General features: G+C 38.8%; 1 protein-coding gene across 5 annotated transcripts in view; it reads left to right on the top strand.

Annotated features, from left to right (window-relative positions):
• The window catches only part of npas3 (neuronal PAS domain protein 3), a 324,250-nt gene that overhangs the window by 54,532 nt on the left and 247,374 nt on the right, over positions 1-22,344 (top strand). For 4 of the 5 annotated variants that reach the window (XM_065253793.1, XM_065253789.1, XM_065253784.1 and 1 more), the window contains exon 2: positions 7,082-7,180. The exons of the other annotated variant lie outside the window; for it this stretch is intronic. In XM_065253793.1, the coding sequence (XP_065109865.1) occupies positions 7,082-7,180 (99 nt within the window). The remainder of the gene's footprint in view (positions 1-7,081; positions 7,181-22,344) is intronic. 5 annotated transcript variants of the gene reach the window in all.

Genomic DNA, 22,344 nt, shown 5'->3' with positions numbered 1-22,344 from the left:
GGGTGAGAACTGACTTTGAAAGCAGCACTTATCAACGGGCTCATAATGACTTATTCTTGGCGTCTGCTAGAAAAATATTGGACTATTATACAGTTTTTTTCTTTCAAGATATAAAAATTACAGATGGTTGATAGTCATTATCAGACTCACTGGATCTTTGCAGAGGGCCGTGGCTGATTCTGTACTCTTTTTGATTGTTTTGGTTAGTTTGTATTTGTTAGTTTTATTAGTGTTTCTCTAGTAGTTGCATTAGAAATGCAGAGGTTGTGGGTTTGATTTTCTTAAAGGGGACATTTCACAGGACTTTTTTAAAGGGACACTCCACTTTTTAAAAAAATATGCTCATTTTCCAGCTCCTAGAGTTAAACATTTGATTTTTACAGTTTTGGAATCCATTCAGCCGATCTCCGGGTCTGGCGGTACCAATTGTAGCATAGCTTAGCATAATCCATAAAATCTGATGAGTCCATTAGCATCGCGCCTTATAATAACCAAAGAGTTTCAATATTTTTCCTATTTAAAACTTGACTCTTCTGTAGTGACATCGTGTACTAAGACCGATGGAAACCTTAAAGTTGCAATGATATTATATAGTGCCCAAAAATAGTCCCCTGCTATTAAAAGATACTAAGGAAAGATTTTCCGTCGGTCTTAGTACACAGAAGAGTCAAGTTTTATATAGGAAAAATATCGAAACTCTTTGGATATTTTTTAGGCGCAATGCTAATGGTCTAATCAGATTCAATGGATTATGCTAAGATATGCTAAAAGTGGCAGCGCCAGACCCGGAGATCAGCTGAATGGACTCCAAAACGGTAAAAATCAAATGTTTAACTCTAGGGGAGCTAGAAAATGAGCATATTTTCAAAAAAAGTGGAGTGTCCCTTTAAGATTTCAAATAAACGTTTGGTGTCCCCAGAGTACGTATGTGAAGTGTTAGCTTAAATACCCCACATATAATATATTATAGCATGTTAAAATTGCCACTTTGTTACAAAAATGTGGCGTTTTGGGGTGTGTCATTTAATATGCAAATGAGCTGATCTGCACTAAATGCCAGTGCTGTGGTTGGATAGTGCAAATTAAATAATTCTGACATCACAGGGGGAGAATTTTTTCACATGCTTGCAGAAAATGGTTTACCAAAACTAAGTTACTGGGTTGATCGTTTTCATGTTTTTTTTAGGTACCCAGTGATAGCACTTAAACATGGAAAAAGATTTTTGTAATATGTCCCCATTAAAGTGATAGCTCACGCTGAAAATATATTTTTTATTCACCATAACGTTGTTACAAACCTGTATAAATGTATTTATTCTGCTGAAGACAAAGGAAGATATTTTGAGCAGTGTTTGTAACCAAACAGTTTTGGGGCACCATTGACTTCCATATTATTTTTCCTACTATTGAAGTCAATGGTGCTCCTGCTTCCTGCTTGATGTTCCTTTGTGTTCAGCAGAACAAAAAAATTTATACAGGTTTGTAACAACTTCAGGGTGAAAAAATGATGGCAAATTGCTAGTTTTTGGGGTAAACCAAAATCACTGTGTGTGTATGTGTGTGTGTGCTACACAACAGATATGATGGTACTGTCATCCCTGTACCGCAGTGAATCTCTCAGTGTTGCTGCTGGTTTGATGTGGTGTAGCAGACAGTTTTTAATAATTCATTTGTGTAGCAGAACTTGAACAGTAGGGCTGACTTCACATACACACACACTTGAGAAGACGGTCCCATCTGTTTTGAACTTTTTACATTCAGAAATGCCAAAGGTTTTCTGCAAGGGTTAGGTGTAGGGGTGGGGTTATGGAATATAAAATTTGATTAGTGTAAAAACCATTACGCCTATGGAAAGTATGGCAACAACATATTTATGTGTGTGTTTGTGTTCTTATCCGCTTTACAAGTGGTGATGTAAGGAATATTGTTTCCGGGTCCAGGCCTCCACTCGTTTCAATAGAGGATGTTATTTAAACAGCCGTTTATGAGGACTATTTGTTCATATTAAACATTCAAGTTATTGTTTACTTTGGGGTTTGTACCTTTTGCATATCGTTAACATGTACTAATACACACTTACACATTAAAGGAAATCGTGAATCAGACAATAGGTGCCCTTTAAAATCATTTAGTTATTGCAAACTATTGCTGTATACATATTTTAATGTACCTTTACGTTATTTTTGAGATATCTTCCATCCCTAGTCTGCGATATTTCTTCAAAACATGACGACCTGTACGTCTGATGAGAATTACTTGTACAACGATGAGCAGAGATCTTCCAGACGGCTTTATCTGTGCGTTTTGTGTGTCAGTTTTATGTTCATTTCGTCCGAGCAGACAAATCTGTCCTTTCTCTTCAAGAACGTGAGGTTAACGCTGTGGTCAGAGCCATTGGCCCTTGAGCGGTAGATTTATTGTGTTGGTGATGGTGGCAGGGTTGCGGTCAGCGAGCGAACGAGGATCTGTGGAGGGGTTATGCGTTATAGTAATGGACTCTTGCGTGGAGGAATTTACCTGTAAATGTCAGTCACCCCACTCCACCAGATGACTTCGATAAAAGCTTGCGTAAATCACACCGGGCGGCCACGTTGTCCGGTCCAGCAGTCAATATCGCAGCCTAATAAACATGCCAGGGAAGTTTGGGTGTTTTTGAACCGGCTGGGCAATTGTTAGCAAGTACAGAGACAAAAATTCAACAAACAGAATAAACTTGCCTGTCCTGCTTATCAAAACCAGACTATGATGTTACGTCTCTTATGACTAAATGTATATGGGATTTTGTGGGATTTGAAGACCTTGGAGTTATAAGCCAGTTAGGTTTAGGTTACAGGCCTTCATGTCAATGGTAAACCGCACTGGTTACAAATCTCACATTTTGAGGTTTTCATCAAGCGATACATTTTTTCCCTCAGGATGGTGTTTGATTTCTCATCACATTCTGTCGTCTGTCTTACCTTTGTCCCTTCGGACTCTTCCGTTTACGCAGCTGTGGGAAAATAAGGTGTTATTTTGCGGGGTTATGACAGGTGTGTGAAGCCTTCCTGCGTTTGATTGACACCCTCTTGGTTTTGTGCGTTTCGGAGGTCTTTGTGATCCATCGCAGGTCTGCAGGAGCTTAGCATCGGTCTTGTGCACTTCTTTTTCGGTGAAACAATATTGTGAACACCTTTAGAATACTAGAGATGGAAAAATATATCTTTCTCAGCCATTGTGTGTCTCTCGGTCAGCCCTTTGGCACGGGACTCTCTGTTCTGACATGGTACCATCCTGTTGGATAATAATCCTCTGATGCTACTGCAAACCAACAGAACAGAAGTTGAAAACTCTGGGGTTTGTATTACATTGCTTGTGCTGTTGTCTCCGTGAACGCTCGGGCCAAACCAGCAGGAGATCAAATCCAGTCGGGCTATGCATTGAATCAAATGGATAATTGAGATTAAAATGGCAGATGCTAGAAGTTCTTGTTAAAAGTATCGGTTAAAGGTTTCATTTGTTTTACTCCTTCTGTATTTTCATAATCTAAAAGTGAAACCTTTTGTAGTTTACCTCTTGTATGTATTTACCATTTACTGTAAAAAACGTCTGGACGTAGTGTCTGTTACGTCACCCATAAGTTTGTAAAGAGCTTTTTTGAAGCCAATAGTTGGCGGAGCCTATTGTTGTCACTCGTACTGTAAATAACCGAAAATGGGTAAAGAGGCAGGACGTAGTTTAGATAAGGTGGCTGGTGGCTGAAACTATGCCCGCCTAGCTCGACTCTAGTGACAGCAGTGGCAGTTCACACGTCAATCAAGTGGCCACGCCCTTAATTATGCAGAACTTTAAGGCTTAATATAATTTAAACTGATAAATTACTAAATGATTCATCCCCCTCACAGTTGTCATGAAGAGTAAAATTAGATATAGATCAAAACCACTTTTTAAATCAGACTGTAAACATATTATTTTCTGCTGTAAAGTTAGGCATGTTAACTCTTTTCCCGCCATTGACGAGTTATCTTGTCAATTAAAGTGACACTTTTGTAGTTTTTCAACCTTCATCATATATTTTCAAGACCTTTGTGATGGTACATCGACTTAAAATAGTTTAAATGACATGTCTACCATAGCCTGACGGGGTCTGTATCGCTTTTACTTGTACTTTTAAACTTAGGGTTTCGAGTAGTACCCCGAACACAAAACAAAAAACTACAAAAATCTGCTTTACGGCATACATCACTTCCTCCACTTCCTCAAATTCGGACGTGAGAGCGCAACTATTTATTTTCCTGATGTTTTTGTCATGGCCGAAGCAGCAACTAAAAAAAAGAAACCCAGGTTTTGTCGTAGGATACCAGAAAGAGAAAACGGGAGAGTGACAGAATAAAAAGAAGGACGAGGATCAAATATATTGGGCCAGCGTTTGCTCGCTGGTGTGAACTAAAGAAGGAGGAGGGGTTTCTGACCGATGCTGACTTGGCCCTCATGCTTTTGTACTAGTAAGTAATGTTATATTGCTTGCATATATAAGTCCTGTCTGGCGCCCGAACACAATTTTTTTACGTGATTTTTACTTGAGGCTACTTGGAGAATTTAGAGAGAGATTTATATCACGTGACATTGTGGTGCCGGGGTGGCGTCATGGACCTAGGACATGGGCGATCCGGGTTCGATTCCCCTTTAAGGCAATATTTTTTTGTATAAACTTTAACCAATCGACCACCGCTACAACTGGCTTGAAAACGTGAGCTACGCGACCTTTTGGCATTTGAAATGAAATAAAACCCATGAAATTCTATTCATATGACATGCTGGAAGGCACACTTTGTGACCTAAAGAGTTGTCTTCCTTTCCTTTGCGACAGTACTGCGGCGCTTGTGGCCTCTAGGGGCGCTAGGCGTGAAAAATACATGTCTAGCACCCCCTAGTGGCCAAAAAGTTCCATGGTGTGCTTTTAAGAGAAAACATTTGCATAAAAACGTATTTCTGAAAAAAAATTATGTTAATCTGCAATACTGCGATTATCCACCAGATGATTATCCACTTACCCAATTTATGCAAAAACTGAAGCCAAAACGTTATTAACTAGTTTTAAATTCTGTGTATGTTTTGATAATCGTTCCGAATCCGATCTCTAACAAAATTCCTTCACAAAAATGCAATTGTTTCAGCTTTTTGCAAAAAAATTTTATTTAAAAAACATATTTAAGAGTTTTATAAGCAGATGAAAAAATATAGATAGGATAAAAAATTTTCCCCATTTTGTTTGTTTGTTTAAAAGCAGAGGGTCTGTTCTTTCATTTTATATATTTGTTTGTTTATTTTCTTTTTAGAAGAACATTTTCCTGGAAGGCATTTTGTGAAACTTTTGTGAAGATCACAAAAAAAAATGCGGGCGGACAACTTTTAAAAAAATGGCTGGAGGGGAATGAGTTAACATGGGGGTCTATGGGAATTGACTCTTTTTTGGAGCCAGTCTCTAGTGGCCAGTCGATGTAATGCAGTTTAAGTCACTTCCATGTTGGCTTCACGATAGAGATCGTAAAGTTACCTCTTGGTTATTAGGAAGTGCGGAGCATAGAAACTGCAATTTTTTGTCATTTTCATCCAATTCCAGTTTTGATGTGTTTTCCCACCCTTTGAATTCCAAGATAAAATCTGCCCTGATCATCATCTGTCTTTAAACAATCGGCCGATGTCCAGTAGCGGGAAAAATGAGCTTTCGATCTGTCAATACCGATTTATATCGCTGGATCCTTAATAATGATCTCTGTCATATTCCTGCAGCTGTTTTATCCAGCATACAACATTTTCCAGCCTGTAGGATTGTTAGACAGGCACACCGGGCCTGGATTTAGCAGCAACACGGAGTCAGACGGGTCAGCGGTGCCGCTGTTTATACGTGCACCCAGAGCCTTGCTTACAAAACTGACACATTCTCAATCATATCACAGATTCCCTGGAAATCACCGAAAGGCCACGTCGGAGCCTTTTATAAAGTACAATGCACCAGATGGGATTAGTTTTTCCAACATGCGAGGGGAAAAGGGTCTTTGTTAAAGAGAATGCGCGGTGTTGGGGTAATATAGTCGGCATTGAAAAATGGAGCAAATCTTGTGCCGCTGTCTGGAATAAACAGTTCCTTTCACGGCCAAGAAACAAAATCAAAATGGGCCTACATTGGGCCGCAGAGACGTGGTGGTTCATGCGGGTGTGTGTGTGTGTGTAGGCGATTTCATTCAGTGTCGGAGGAATAGTGACACTCCATACCTGCAGGGAATTTATTGTGCTAAATGAATTGTGGCCCGCAGAAGTTTGTAAATTGCAAGGCATCAATCTAGAGGAGATAGAGAGCGGAACACGGCGGCGTTCGTTTCGTCTGATATCGCCGTCGAAACCGTGCCTTTCAATTTCTCCCCATTCATCCTCCGGCAACCTCCAGTGTTTAACGAGGTTCGTGAAGAGCCCTTAACAAATAACAGCTCTTTAGCGTTTGAGTGCCGCAGATAAATGCGTGAACGAGGGCGTTTATACCGAGCAATTAGAACGGCACCCATTATCTGCAGCGCATCACTGTGGAGACTAGCCAATCGCGTCGACCTAAATCAATAACTCAGAAAAGTTGTGCCTGTTTTGAAAAATGCGCTCCTAAAATCAGTCAATAAACACTTATATTTCTGAATCGTATCCAACACATAAATTATAAAGTCATTTATGCAGTAATGTAAGGTAATTACACGTAAACCATAAAGATTTTGACCTCCAGAGAATGTTTTCTTTCTGATTTTCTTTTCAGAAGTCCTTCATTTTGTAGGTTCATATCTGCTATTTGCATCATGCACCTTGCATACCATTACTGATGTCATAAGACATTTCATCACTTAAATGTGTTATGTATTCACTTCTATAATCCAATGTTAATAGACCTTTCTTACACAATGTATCTTCTTTTTCATTTCCAAATTTACAATAATTGATTGAAATTCTGGCTAACCTTGCTTGACTGTTTTAGCAGTGTATTATGGGATGTTTGGGATGTGTCAAGGGCGGATGTCTCTTTCATTATGGCCGTTAAGAGCTTTTCCACGTTTCTCCACAGCGAGCCATACTGGGAGAGGTCTCCTAATGCCAGTTCCTGCTCCGCTACTAGGCCCAAGACACTCCACCTTGGAGGGCAACAACATACCTCATCGCCATGGTAATCCATCCCTTCTCCCATGTCCCAACAGAGATCGCAGATCTGATGCACAAATTTACACTATTGTTCAAAAGTACTTCATCTTTATTTGTATTTACACATTTTAGAATAGTAAAGTCATCAAAACAATGGTTAAGCACAAATGGTTAACTATGGCAATTATGTTGAGACATGAAAACGCAAAGCTATGTTGTATTACATCATCTTGAGAATGGTCACTCTTTGTTTGAAGTTTGCAGAAATGTACTCTTGGCATTTTTATCAGGCAGCTTCTTAAGGTGAGATGTTTTTTAAAGGGACACTTCACTTTTTTGAAAATATACAAATTTTCCAGCTCCCTCATTTCCAGCATTTAGCCTAGCCCCATTCATTCCTTAGGATCCAAACAGGCATGAATTTACAAGCCACCAATTATGTCCATGTTTTCCCTATTTAAAGACTGTTACACGAGTAGTTACAAGAGTAAGTTTGGTGTCACAAAATAAAACTTTTATTTGGAGCCATAGGAATGAATGGGGCTAGGCTAATTGCTAACACATTCACCAAGCGCTGTACAAAGATTAAAAGTGCACAGATTGAAAAAAGATAGGTATGTATTAATTCATCTAAGTTGAGGTAAGAACATAGTAAAATATTTTAAAACGATGGTGTTTTCCTTTAACAAATTCAACCTTAAGTGTTACCAACGTCTTTATTATAACAAGTGTCGACAGGTGTTATTTTTTGTTTGTCAGTGTTATACAAGAGAATATGCAGTAGAGGTGAATGTAGTGATTATGTATTCATTGTCATTATTAACATAACCGAGTTTCTTTTTAGTCTCACGAGTGTTGTAAAAAACAAATAATTTCCGATTCAGAAAACATAATAACAATTCAGCAGTAACAATAACTGTAACTATAGCAATTTTTTCTAATTATTACCATAGAAATACACCGGAGCATCATTTTATGCATCCTTATGGAAAACGTTTCTGTTGTTAGAAAGAACCTTTTATGAATGAGGAATCCGGCATTACGTTTTAAATCCTGTGCGAAAGCCCCAGTGAGCATTCGCCCTCGCATTTCACGACGACATACTTAATTGATCAAAAACAAGTATTATTGCTCTTGAGCAAAAGCGGCGCAAATAAATTATGCCACGGAAACAGAAATCCAATATGTAATGGGCTTAGTAAGGCAAGCCGTATTGCTTATAGCTCTGATAAATGATGCCACCCTTTGTAGTTTCAGAAGTGCCTTTATTGTGTCGGAAGGCCCACGCTGATTTCAACTCTGTGAAGATAAAACAAGGCATCGTGGGAAGTGGAGTTTGGCGTATTCCTCTGAGACCAGGGCAGGCTCAAAGTTTCTCGAGATATGCGGAGCGCTATAAACGAAGCGCGTTTGAGGAAGCCTTTGTAGCGTACGGAAACGCATTTGAGAAATATGCCGCGCTGATTATGTGGCGCGCCGCTTGATGGATTGGTAAGAAACGAAGGCACGGGGTGCTGGGATTACTGTCACACTGACTAAAGAGGATTTATTTATCACATTCACAAAAAGCCTCTTCTAATAGCTCATCACGGGGTGTATTAAGAACTATTAGCACAACCACCCTCTGATTCTGATGCACTACCTGCCAGTACCCATAATGCCGTGCCCGCTTCCTCTGTCGTCGGCGCTTTCTTTCTGTATTTACATCTCTCTTCTGACTTGCACGGGGGCACGCTGGCTTTCTGTTCACGCTTTGACGCTTTAGGTATGGCGTAGAGCCACTAAATAGATTTTCACCTTTTCATCCCTCTTTGAAAGCCTTCCAGGGAACAAAAGCCCAATGCCAACAGCATCACCACGCCAACACGCTTGCATCGCATGCCCTCACTGTCCATTAAAGAGACGGGTGCTTTTAATGCCTGGGAATTATTTAAATAGGCTTAATTTTATACTTTCATTGTTATTTTTCATCTAAAGCGCACTTATTATGTTAGTCAAGGTTACCTGCACCCAAACTATTCATAATTTGTTTTTTTTACATGAACCTCTCTCTAAACGGGCTATACCTTAAAGACAATGCGTGTTTTACAGTGTTGTTTATTAGTTATTAAATACTAAATAATTGATATCTCACATACACTATATACAGGCACACAGCATAGTTTTATATTAGCTCTAAATCACAAAGTCCCCGGTTCGAGCCTCGGCTAGGTCACTTTGGAGTTGGAATGTTCTACTTGTGTCAGCGTGGGTTTACTCCGGGTAGGTTAGGTGAATTGGAGATGCCAAATTGCCCCTCCCCAACTTGTGAAAAAATAACTTGCGTCTAGATTAATATGAATACAGCCATAGATGCTGCAATAGTGTTAAAGGCATAGTTCACCCAAAAATAAAAATAATGCCATTAATGACTCACCCTCATGTCGTTCCAAACTCATAAGAAGTTAAAGATGTTTTATATTTTGTCCGAGAGCTTGTTGACCCTTCATTGAAAATCTACGTACGGTATACTGTCCATGTCTAGAACGGTAATAAAAACATCATAAAAGTAGTCCATGTGACATCAGTGGGTCAGTTAGAATGTGTTGAAGCATCGAAAATACATTTTGGTCCAAAAATAACAAAAATTACGACTTTATTCAGCATTGTCTTGTCTGACGTAAGATGCGGCTGACGTGTTATCTGGTGCGCCCCAGCTGGTTTTTTTTGTGCGCCCAGGCTTCGTTTACAGTCTGAGGCAGACTGTTTTACTTTTTTGTCTTGTTTTCAGTAAAACTATCTAAACATTCTTAAATCAAGATGTATTTTCTTGATGAGCAAATGACCTAAGAAAATAAGTCTAGTTTTTAGACAAAACATATCTAATTTTAGTGAATTTGTGCTAAAAACAAGCAAAAAAATCTGCCAATGGAATAAAATTTTTTCTTAAATTTACCTAATACAAGAAAAATTCAGCAAAAAATGTCTTATTACATTGACAGATATTTTTGCTTGTTTTAAGCACAAATTCGCTTAAATTTTATGTTTTGTATAAAAACTAGACTTCTTTTCTTAGGTCATTCGCTCATCAAGAAAATACATCTTCATTTAAGAATTTTTTAATATTTCAACTGAAAACAAGACAAAAATACTAAGTAAGAAAGTAATTTTTTGCAGTGAAGTTTAAAAAAAAAAAACTTTGCAAACATGTCTGAGGATAACACGTCATCCGCGTCACTGCAGTCACGTGATTTTAGTCTCGCGCATGTGCTTCAACAACAGACGCGAAAGAGAAGACAATGCTGAATAAAGTCGTAATTTTTGTTATTTTTGGACCAGAATTTATTTTTAACTACTTTGATGATGTTTTTATTACCTTTCTGGACATTGACAGTATACCATACATAGATTTTCAATGAAGGGTCAACAAGCTCTCGGACTAAATATAAAACATCTTAAACTGTGTTCTGTCTTACGAGTTTGGAACGACATGAGGCTGAGTCAATGATGACATTATTTTCATTTTTGGGTGAAGTATCCCTTTAATAAATAAACTAATTCTCATAATTCACTCACTCTCATGTCATCCCGGATCTATATGACTATGAATCGTTAACCTTCCCAAACATATTGTTTTGGTTCAGAAGCCATATATTAAAGGGATACTCCAAACAATTATTAAAATTACCCCATGATTTACAGTACTCACCCTCAGGCAATCTAAGATACATATCTCCATCATCTTTCAGACGGGCACATTTGAAGTTATTTTAGTTAATTTTCTTGCTCTTCCAAGTTTATAAAGGTAGAAAACAGGGATCAGGGAACAACTTCTGACTTTAAAACCCCAAAAATTTATTGGGAATTTTGTTCAATTTTGTTCAATTATTGTTCAATTTTGTTGTACTTTTTGCAATGACAATAAAGATTTGAATTGAATTTGAAATGAAAAGTGCATTCATCTATCACAGAAGTAATCCACACGGCTCCAAGGCATTAAAAAGGTCTTTTGCGAAAACATATAAGAAAAATATAGATATTTAAACTTTAAAAACTGTAATAGCTAGCTTCCGGCAACAACGCCATCTTGGACTCACGTCATCTTAACTTTTATTAATGCAGCTGAAAAAATCTGTACTTCACGTGAGATCTCAGCAGCTGTTGGCCAGCGCAGAGCTCCTCACATTTTATTCTTAAATACGTGACGGTGGGACGTCTGTACCTGCCAGAGCGATGCGACAACCTGTCTGCTGTAACCGAGGGAGGGTAAAAGTATCAGTTTACTGTGTCTAGAGAGACACTTTTGTCTGAAAGATGATGGACATGTGTATCTAGGATTGCTTGAGGGGGAGTAAATCATGGGGTTATTTTGATATTTGGCTGGAGTATAGTATCCCATTAACCCACTTTTCATTTGGATTACTTTAATAATAGATGTATGTGATTCTTGTAGTTTCACTATGTTGGCTCCTATATATAATAAGATAATTATTAATTAAAAAATATATATTTTAAGTCATATAAGTCTATATAGATCTGAGATGGCAAGAGTGTGAGTCAAATATGAAATAACTTTCATATCTAAGTTAACAAATTTTTTTAACTCTTCAGACTTACAAATATACATTAAGATCATGCCAATAAGTTAGTTACAGCTTGAATTTAAATTAGCCACTGTGATAGTAAGCGTTACTGTATAAGAGATGCTCTGGCTGTCTGATTCGGTCACTGTGAGGTGTGGTTGTATATCTCACCTGATGAGTCTGCGAGTGAATTCCAGCTGGGTTATTTAGTTTAAGTGCCGTTTGATCCGGGAACGCAGGGCAGACCGAAATTGAGATAAATGGCTATGGGAGGAGGGCAGCCACCTCTCTTCCCAGCGTGGGGCCGTTGCGGGGCCGCACCGGGGCCAAGGGTCTACTGCACACCTGTCTCACATAGTTACAGAGTCCAGCGCTCACAGAGACACCAGCTCTCCTCTGTCAAGGCTTATTTGGACCTCTGCCCCAGTAAACAGTAAGACATGGACAGCCATTGAGTCATGTACATCCATTACACATACATATTCTATCCGTCCTTTTTTCTCCTGGCTGGATAAATGTAGTATTGGTTTGACGGCTTATTCTGGTCAAATATCAGATGATGTTACAGGGAATTCTAGTAGCGTGTAAATACAGAATAATAAAAAAGTTTAATTAAACAACAACTTGAGTATGTGCAATAGTAAAAATGATATTTGCTATAGCAACCATCAGTGATAATGCATATCAATGCTCTGATGTAGTAAAAACAAGAAAATGCTCTGTTGTTTTAAAGCATCTCAATCTTGACCAGCGGCAAAATACTCAGTTGGTACAGCACTTAAATGAAGCTGTCCAATAGAGAGAGTGTTGTAGACCGCTGGTTAATATAATGTGTGGCAGGTGGTCTGTTTTGCCCGAGGAAGATCTGTTGGGTATGACAGCTCAGAAAAGGCATAAATCCTCCTCCTCTCTTATCTTCAGACACATTTAGTTGCCATGGGGATTTTATTTATGCAGCCAGAAACTTCCATACTTCAGGTGAGATGCAAACATCTCAGCACCTGTTTGCCGGCGCAGAGCTCGTCGCATTTTATTCTTAAATACCTGACGGTGGGACGTCTGTATCTGCCTGAGAGATGAGTCAACCTGTCTGTTGTAACAGAGAAAGGGGAAAAGTATCCATTTACTGTGTCTAGAGAGAGAGACAACATGGTCAATCGTATTTATGTAAGGATGTTGGATGTACAGTACTGTGCAAAAGTCTTAGGCCCCCATGCTACCATTAGATGTGTTGTTTTTGCACTAGTATAGTGATCATTATTTCTCAGTCTCTTAATTAGAATACAACCAGAAAATACAGGAAATGTGTATGTAGTATTAAAAATAGTATAAAAGTATAAGCTGAAGTGTCAAGTATTTACGGTAAACTCCTCTTCCACTTGAGCAATAGGAGATCTAAATAAAATAATTTCTAATTCTAATCGAATGACTTCAGGACTTTAGTTTCTTTAAAAAAGCTCAAGATGTGTTTTGTGCCAAGAGAGGTCACACTAAATACTGACTGATGCTTGAAGAAGACATTTAGTTTTGCAAATTGTTTTGTTTTTAATTTTGTGCACATATTTCCTGTATTTTCTGTTTGTATCTTAATAAAAAGAGTGAAAAATAATTATGGATGTACATTAAAACAAAGCTGTTGGTGGTGGCCTAAGACTTTTGTACAGTACTGTATGTCTGGCATTTTTTGTACAAGGGTAACAAAATGCCAGAAGAGATAAAGTTCAAATTAAAGTTGATCATTGACTGCTACCCCTAACTTTTATTGGCTTAAAGCAAGCAAAAATCATCACGCAAGTACGTAAAAATCTTGTTTTACCCCAATTCACAAGGATTTACTATTTGTAATTTGAACTGTAATGTACGAATTATGTGAAATTTTCAGTTTGAAGTCATTGGACTTCAACACATATACAGATAAATACTGTATGTAAAGTAACCTGCAATACATGTTACAAACAGAGATGGCGATATAAAGTCAAAGGTTCGTATCGCTTTAAAAAAGTAGTATCATTATCAATAGCTGCTTTTACACCAACCGCGTTTCAGGCATCAAAATCGCATCTACCGCGCCTAGTTTGTCGCTTGAAGATTTTGAATGCATTCACGCATCTAGAGCAAAGTAGATGCGTGGAAAATCAAGCATTTGACGCGCGACAGAGGCTAAATCCGCTTCTTGTGGAAGGGGCAAGTGCTATGCGGTTGTCTGTTTGCAGGATGGCTGATTGATTGTGCATTTATCGAGAGAGTTACCGGTTTGTATTTAGTCACCTTACTATAGGGGGAAAAAAGGGCGTGGGTCGATAAACGTCACGTGACTCAAAAGTGAAATGTGTATTTACAACTTACCAGGTTGCCCAATGTCCTCACTGACACTCTTCCAAGCGAGGTCCTTTTTATTCCTGTCTCTATAGAAATAAGAACTTGTGTCGTATAGCTCCTGGTGACTACTCACGAACAATATCAAGCCTTCATGCTGAATGAGTGACTCTGGCCAGGGCTGCCGCCACAGCAGCAAGCAGGCTCCTGATTGGTTAATGCGGCTTGAAATTTCGGCAAAGTTCAAGTTTTTCAACTCAGGCGTCAGCCGCAAATTTGCTTCAAATGCAAAATGCACAAAAAGCACCATTCGCGTGTACCGCACGTCTTGCGCCATTCGCTCGATTTGCGCGAATTAGACGAGCGAACAAGGCGGAATTGCGTCTACCGTGCCGAACGCCACATCCGCGCCATGCGACCTCCAGACGCGCGTCAACGCGTCTTCACATTGAATTAACATTGAAATCACTCGCGCTTGACGCCTTTACCGCTGCTGGTGTAAACGCAGCATTAGGCCGGTGACACACTGGCTGCGTGGCGTGAGCGTGATGTTTCTGTTGCGTGATAAAGATGTCAACAGTTTTGACAGCAAAATAGACTATGTTTGACAGGTGCCATATTTGAAAATCTATAAATATATTTAAATATTTATATATTTATTTTTAAAATTACATTTACATCTAAATGTATATCGACCTATAGACTTACAAACATCAAAATGTCATTAATTAATATGTATTTGTGTACGAAATGACATATAAACATATTGTCCTATTCTAATTCGCGTGAAAAATAGGCGTCGGTTCTATTTCTAGCATGCACGCGTTTTCCTCGCGTCTTACGCAGACAGTCTGCATGCTCTAACATGGGAGACGAATTAAAAACGGACACCCTACAGAGCTAAGACGCTTACGCCACGCATCCAGTGTGTCACCGGGCTTAGTATTATTGACACGTGCATATGCACAGCCTCGCAATTCATATGCCATTTAGACACTTTTGAATGATGATGCGGGTCATTTTGAATATTTCACAGGTTTCTTTATAAACCTTCCCTGCTGTGCGCCAGACTCCATTCACTTTATGTCTGGCCGTACGAGCCAATGCTGGAATTAACCGAATGAATGCTGCAATAACAGCACGCTGTTGCGCTGGGCTAACATGCTAATGGAGCTGAATACGAATTAGTTTAGCTGAAAATGTCAGTGACTTTAAGACGGGTTGTTAAGCCCATTTGTATTGATTTGTCTTGACTGTGTTAACCATGATAATTCAGTTCAGTTCCTGTGATGTTTATGTGTCTTTTCATGTTATTTTAGTGATACGGCACAGAGAAATGTCAGGAAAATATGGCTATACAGTACTGTAAGAGGAGTATCATGACTGTGGCCTATTGGTCCGAGTATGTTTAGTATAGTATGTTTTTGTATATTTATCAATTTTTATGTGACGTTGAAGGGTGTGTGTGTTCAAATTGTGTGCGAGTTATATGTTTTAAACACAGTACTCACAGTATATATTATTTGTTTTTTTCTGACCTAGTTTTTTACCCAGATTGGAAAGATATATGAATTCTCTCTCTCTTTTTTTACAGGTACCTAGCATTCAATTATTTAACTGCTTTCTTTTCATTTTTTTCATCTACCTGTTTCTCTGTCTGCGCACACGTGTAAATAATGCATGTTATAGATTTCCCAGAGAATAGAGGAGGACGGAGAGGGAGGTGCAGGAGGTGGAAGGAGCGTAGCTTGCTTTCTCTAGGTTTATTTGAATAGAATTGGCTATGCTGCGAAACCGTGACCTACGTGCTCTCCTGGATCTCCTCTGTGTCCTTGGGATCCTGGTGACTTTTTGAAGTGCAGGTTTCCCACTAATGCAGACGCTCGCTGCACAAAAAACAGAATAGGGGTTCGGTCCAACCCGTGCACTGCTTTGTGGACGACATACAGTGACTTTTATGGTCTCAATATCACTGTCCAGTGACACATAGTGAACTTAAAGGATTAGTCCATTTTCTTAAAAAACAAATCCAGATAATTTACTCACCACCATGTCATCCAAAATGTTATTGTCTTTCTTTGTTCAGTCGAGAAGAAATTATGTTTTTTGAGGAAAACATTCCAGGATTTTTCTCATTTTAATGGACCCCAACACTTAACAGTTTTAATTCAGTTTAAAATTGCAGTTTCAAAGAACTCTAAAGGATCCCAAATGAGGCATAAGTGTCTTATCTAGTGAAACGATTGTCATTTTTGGCAAGGAAAATAAAAAATATGCACTTTTAAACCACAACTTCTCTTCTTCCTTCGGCTGTGTGACGAGCCAGCGCAACCTCGCGTAATTGTATAATGACGTCAGAAGTTACGTGTTACATGAAACGCACATTTGCAGACCATTTTAACCAATAAACTGACACAAAGACATTAATTAGTATCATTCCACATACAACAACGTCTGAACAGTCCTCTTTCTCCACACTCGCAAACACTGGGGCGTAGATTCTCGCATACATCATCCGTGACCTCTTGACGTGATGACGTATTGCGGGAGGTTGCGCTGGCGCGTCACACGACCGGAGGAAAACGAGAAGTTGTTGTTTAAAAGTGCATATTTTTATTTTCTTGCCAAAAATGGCAATCGTTTCACTAGATAAGACCCTTATGCCTCGTTTGGGATCATTTAGAGTCCTTTGAAACTGCAATTATAAACTGCATTAAAACTGTTAAGTGTTGGGGTCCATTAAAGTCCATTAAAATTAGAAAAATTCTGGAACGCTTTCCTCAAAAAACATAATTTCTTCTCGACTGAACAAAGAAAGACAGCCACATTATGGATGACATGGTGGTGAGTAAATTATCAGAATTTGGACTGATCCTTTAATATTTCAAACTTGAAGAATGTTGGTCTTCTGTAAGAGTTCAGTATTTTAATATGATCTCCCTGGTTTATTTGATATAAGCTGTTTTTATTTAGTAAGTTCTGCATATCAAAGCAAATTTATTTCGATGCATTCATTAATGATGAAATGTGTGTTTAAAATCCAGTTCTCTTTTTGATGCTTTGCAAAATTTGGTCTGAATAAATTGTAGTGCTGCTTTACAAATTATAGTTTGTTGGTTTGCCTTCGGATTTCCATGATGTAGAAATCCATTGGTTCCGCCGTGCACGTTTGGGAAGTGGAACAGAGAGCTTTTGGTCGGGTATAAACGCGTCTCATCTGTGAGAGAAACACTTATCACGACGAGCAGAGTCTCAGGACCCGCTGTGCTCAAAACTCCCTCCTGAGTGTGATTACTGCGGACAAAAAAAACATGGCATAATACTCACAACTAAGAATTGCATTGCTTTTTTAATTCTTGCTTGGTGAACTTAGTAGGGGATGTAAACACAAAGACACCTGGTGCATGTTTATCATGACAGGAGTTTTTTGTAAGGTGCATTTGCGATTCCCCCCGGACTGATTTTATGGCCTTTGGACCTGTCAAGGGAAGATTTAACTGAGTATGTACTTCCTTAGTCAATTGTCAGCTGGTTATGCCAACTAAAATAAATTGGTGGCGGCTAAAAAGGGAAAGCAATAACATGAGACGTGATGTACAAGTCACCCCTCATTGAAACACAAACTAGCACAAAAATCAAGTTATACAAGTTAAACCATAAAGTGCTCATTTATTGGCCACACATTCTGCTCAACTGTTTAATTCACGCTTTACTGCATAAAATTTTAATTTCTCTATCTAACCCGGATGAGGGCCTGAAAACTTTTAATTTAATGTTTTATTTTGTTAAGATCAAAGTCATATTAAGTTCATTCGGGTCCATGTAATCTGTAATTTGAAAGCCTGAAGCAACAACAGTGTTTAAGTGTGGCGTCTTCAGATGTGGACGGTGGTAATTAGCCAGCTGTTATTGAGCTATGATTGACATGTGTACTTGGCACAGACCATGTGCACTATTCATGAGCCGCATACCAGCTATAATTAATTGATTCCTATGCCTGTAAGCTTTTTCTAAAATATTAACAAGATAAGATTAAATAGGCATGGAGTCGGCGGAGCGGCGCGGTTCTGACCGTGGCGTTGGCTGTGAGTCTATTACCCGGAGGAACGCTTGGTTCATCTGCTTCGCCGGTTGTTTCGTGTGATAAAGTGACTTCCCGCTGAAGCACAGATACTTACCTGCATATGAATATGAAAGGTGCACAAAGCAGAGTTTTAGACTGTTGTGTATTGTGGACATTTTTGTGTATGGGTGTCTCTGTATGTATCATATATAGGTGTTTTTTTTAAATGCATTAAAATCAGATGTTTGATGTCTTTTGAAACAACATGAAACTGCTTCCGCAAAGCATTTAATGTATGTATTGTGATCAAGACCGGGTCTATGGGGCCTAGGGGGGCATTGCCCCCCCCCCAGATTTTTCCTCTGCCCTCCCAAAAATGTCCAGTCAACCATAAAAAAAGCATCTCTTTACCTAAATAGCATATCCTTGTTAGCATAAACGTTATTTATATTAGCTCCCGCTCCTAATGTCTGGTTATCTTACACAAAGCTCGGAGGTCACTTTAGCAGTATTTAAAGAGCACCTATTTCATTGCTAAAAACAAAGTTATTTTGTGTATTTGGTATAATACAATATGTTTGCATGGTTTATGGTTCAAAAAACATTATTTTCCACAAACCGTACACTGATTGTCCAGCTAATCTGTACGTTGTGATTGGCCTGAATACCTCTGACATCAGCCAGCAATGTGACGCTCTTTACCATGTTTGAAAGATTTGACAGGAGTTAAAGGATTAGTCCATTTTCTTAAAAAAAATCTCACCACCATGTCATCCAATATGTTGATGTCTTTCTTTGTTCAGTCGAGAAGAAATTATGTTTTCATATTCCAGAATTTTTCTCATTTTAATGGACTTTAATGGACCCCAACACTTAACAAGTTTCAAATGACTCTAAACGATCCCAAACGAGGCATATGGGTCTTATCTATTTAAACGATTGTCATTTTTGACAAGTAAAATAAAAAATATGCACTTTTAAACCACAACTTTGCATATTTTTTATTTTTCTTGTCAAAAATGACAATCGTTTCGCTAGATAAGACCCTTATGCCTCGTTTGGGATCGTTTAGAGTCCTTTCAAACTCCGCTAAAAAAAACTGTTAAGTGTTGAGATAAGTGTTAAGTGTTGGGGTCCATTAAAGTCCATTAAAATTAGAAAAATCCTGGAATGTTTTCCTCAAAAAACATAATTTCTTTTCGAATGAACAAAGGACATCAACATTTTGGATGACATGGTGGTGAGTAAATTATCTGAAATTATGGTAATGTCGGTCTTGTCTACATCCCAGTAAGTAAACTGTTGCCGACAATCCCTGTGTTTTTGTAGTCCAAGAAAAGAGATTTACGTTGGAGACGATAACTCGCGTCATCGTTTACTTTGGGGTTTGTACCTTTTGCATATCGTTAACATGTACTAATACACACCAAAGAAAATGTAAAAAGTGAATCGGACCATAGGGTCTCTTTAATTCACAGGAAAAGCACTATATTCTTTACGACGGTAACTTGAAGAAAACTCATCTTTTAAATATATATCAAATAAGAATGCAATTCACTGCTACATAAATGTAATAACACAACACATATTATTATTAATATGCATAATATTTTTTTTCCCTTTTTATTAACATGATAAATCATGCCATTAGGAAAATAAATAAGGCCAATTTTGATTTCACAATGTCTTTAATATCTTGCTGAATACCAGAGTTTATTGTGCCAGTGAGCGTGAATATTGATGTCTTGATTCAGATACTCCTTTCACGCAGCTCAGTTTTTACAAGCCCCACTTTCCCCATATCCCAGCATCCCCACGGGTCAATCATACACCTTAAATTCGTGCAGCTGTTTCTTACTACAGCGTCTTCTCTCCAAACGTCTGCGAATTAGCCCCAGATCACAGACTCTTCACGCTCATTCGACAGCCGGTTCTTTCCATCAGATGAAATCAGTGAGACGGTGTCACGTGAGGCTGGCAGCTCCTGACAGTTAGTCACCTCGCAGGTCTCGTTGCTTTTGCCATGAATAAACATGGCTCCTAGTGGTGTACTGCTTGGAAAAGCACACTGGCTAGGGTAATGGCCTCTCAAGACGCCCGCTCTTCTGCTATCACGGCCACGCCAAAGACTGCCGGCTTACAAACATACGCACAGATGGAGTTTATTAAAGCCAGACACAAACAAACACATCGACTGGGCCTAAGGTGGATGCTCTTGTTGTTCTGAATATAGCTTTTCTTTGTATTTTTGTGCTTTTATTAAAGTTGCATAGTCATGAAATAAATAAGGAGTCATAGTCGTATATACATAGATACTGGAATCCACCACATCCTAGCATCATGGCAACAACTTCTGTATGGGCTTCTCATATATTCTCTTATATATTTCAAGGAGTGAGAGGTTGCTCAAGCAAATTCTGCATTTCTATCGGAGGCTTTTGTTGGGACGATTCTAGATGCAAAACTACGTTAACATGCATTTACCAAACTGTAAAAAGCAATACATAGGACGCTTTCAGAATATGCAAAATATCGTTGCTGCAATTTCTGCCGTCGAGTAGAAAAAGTAAATTATGCTTACCCTGACAGCATGAATTGATGTATATGAGATGTTGAATGCAGTCGGCTATGTCAAAATATTATTTTTCATGCACCGCCTGCTTGCTTTTGGTTTTGCGTTCGCATGACTGTTTGGAGTGATGTAATTATCTGTCAATCTCAGTAAATAAATCACTATGTAAACAGGGGGAGTGAGACTGGCAGAGAGATACGGGTTCGGCAAATCAGCTTTGGAATGAGGTGGACGCAGAGGGTCACTCGTTTTTTGATTTTCCATACAGTATGAAAGGCTACTGTTGTTACGAACAACACAGCGTTTGCCTCGAAATAAAAACCAAATACACTCGTTTTTTTTTTGTTTTTTTGAGCTTTTAAGTGTGTCTTAAATTAAAATGGGAGTTTAGCACCATCCAAAAAAGGTTATCAGAGAATCTCTTCGACTAATCATCCACCCGATTTCGTCCCGAGGCTACGCGAACCAATCTAACGCGCTCGATTCGGAGAACATTACCCAGCATTCTCGTAGGCCTACAGTTGAGGTACTCTAATTAAAAGTTAGAAATCGTCTCATTATGATGATGAAAGTGCAAAAGCAACTTCGCAGAAGTCCAAATGTGTCATCATTGTAAGGTTTGTCGAAATCAAACCACTTATTTTTCCACTGCAAATGAGTTACCTTGTCAGGCTGTTCACGGGCTCTTTAATGGCCGAAACCATTAGTGCAACCTATCAGTGTGGATACGTGGATTAATCATGCTTTCATTTAAGATGGAACATCATATGGACTGAAAAAAGGTAGACTTCAGGAAAAAATTGAGATTGATCAGCCGGCATTTGGTAGATATCAGTCACAGAACAGGACATTGAATCATGCAGTTTCTTTCAGCTCCGCGTGAACTGCCTGTTTAGCTGTATACGCAAACATTTTGTATCGTATGAGTGTTTTATCTAAACAGATCCGGCATTTTGGGAGCCTATATGCATATATGAAGCATATATACAGTATTATGGACATATATATGCTGTATATATGCAGCATATATGTGCATACATGCTGTATATAGGTTTCATATATGTGCATATATCCTCATATAGGTTCTTTCCATGTGGGGTTGTCGTGTGTACAGCCAATCTAGGTCACCTATAGCTCTGGCTTTGTGTGGATGTGGCGTTCACACCAGACGCGGTAGAGGCGGCAAAAACGCGCTATTTACGCGTAGTTGGATGCGTAAACATTTTGAGTTTAATCACTTCATTCGCGCATGAAAGTCTAGTCATTCGAGACATTCACGCGGAAATTCGCTTGCTTCCTGCAATCAGGTCACTACTAGAGCAAGCTCCTGATTGGTAAACGCGGCGGTAATATCCGCCAAAGTTCCCATTTTTCAACTCGCGCGTTTCCAGCGGCACCATTTAATACACGCAAATGCAGGATGCCTATTCGTGTCTTTGCATTGACTTAACATGTAAATCACTCGCGCTTGCTGCCTCTTCCGCGTCTGGTGTGAACGCCACATTAGTCTTTTTTTTCTTCTTCTGTTAAAGTGTTAAATGGCACTGAAACACATTTAACTTTTATAATATGATATATTTCTCAGTGAAACTGAATGTTAAGAAGGATGCATATATACTAAAGGACAGTAATTGATTTTATCTTTTGATTTTATCCATGTGGCTTGTTGAGGAGAG

Source organism: Paramisgurnus dabryanus, chromosome 17 (assembly GCF_030506205.2).
Source record: "Paramisgurnus dabryanus chromosome 17, PD_genome_1.1, whole genome shotgun sequence".
NCBI lineage: Eukaryota > Metazoa > Chordata > Actinopteri > Cypriniformes > Cobitidae > Paramisgurnus > Paramisgurnus dabryanus.
Note: the sequence above shows the minus strand (reverse complement) of the source record. Positions and strands in the feature narration are given on the sequence as shown.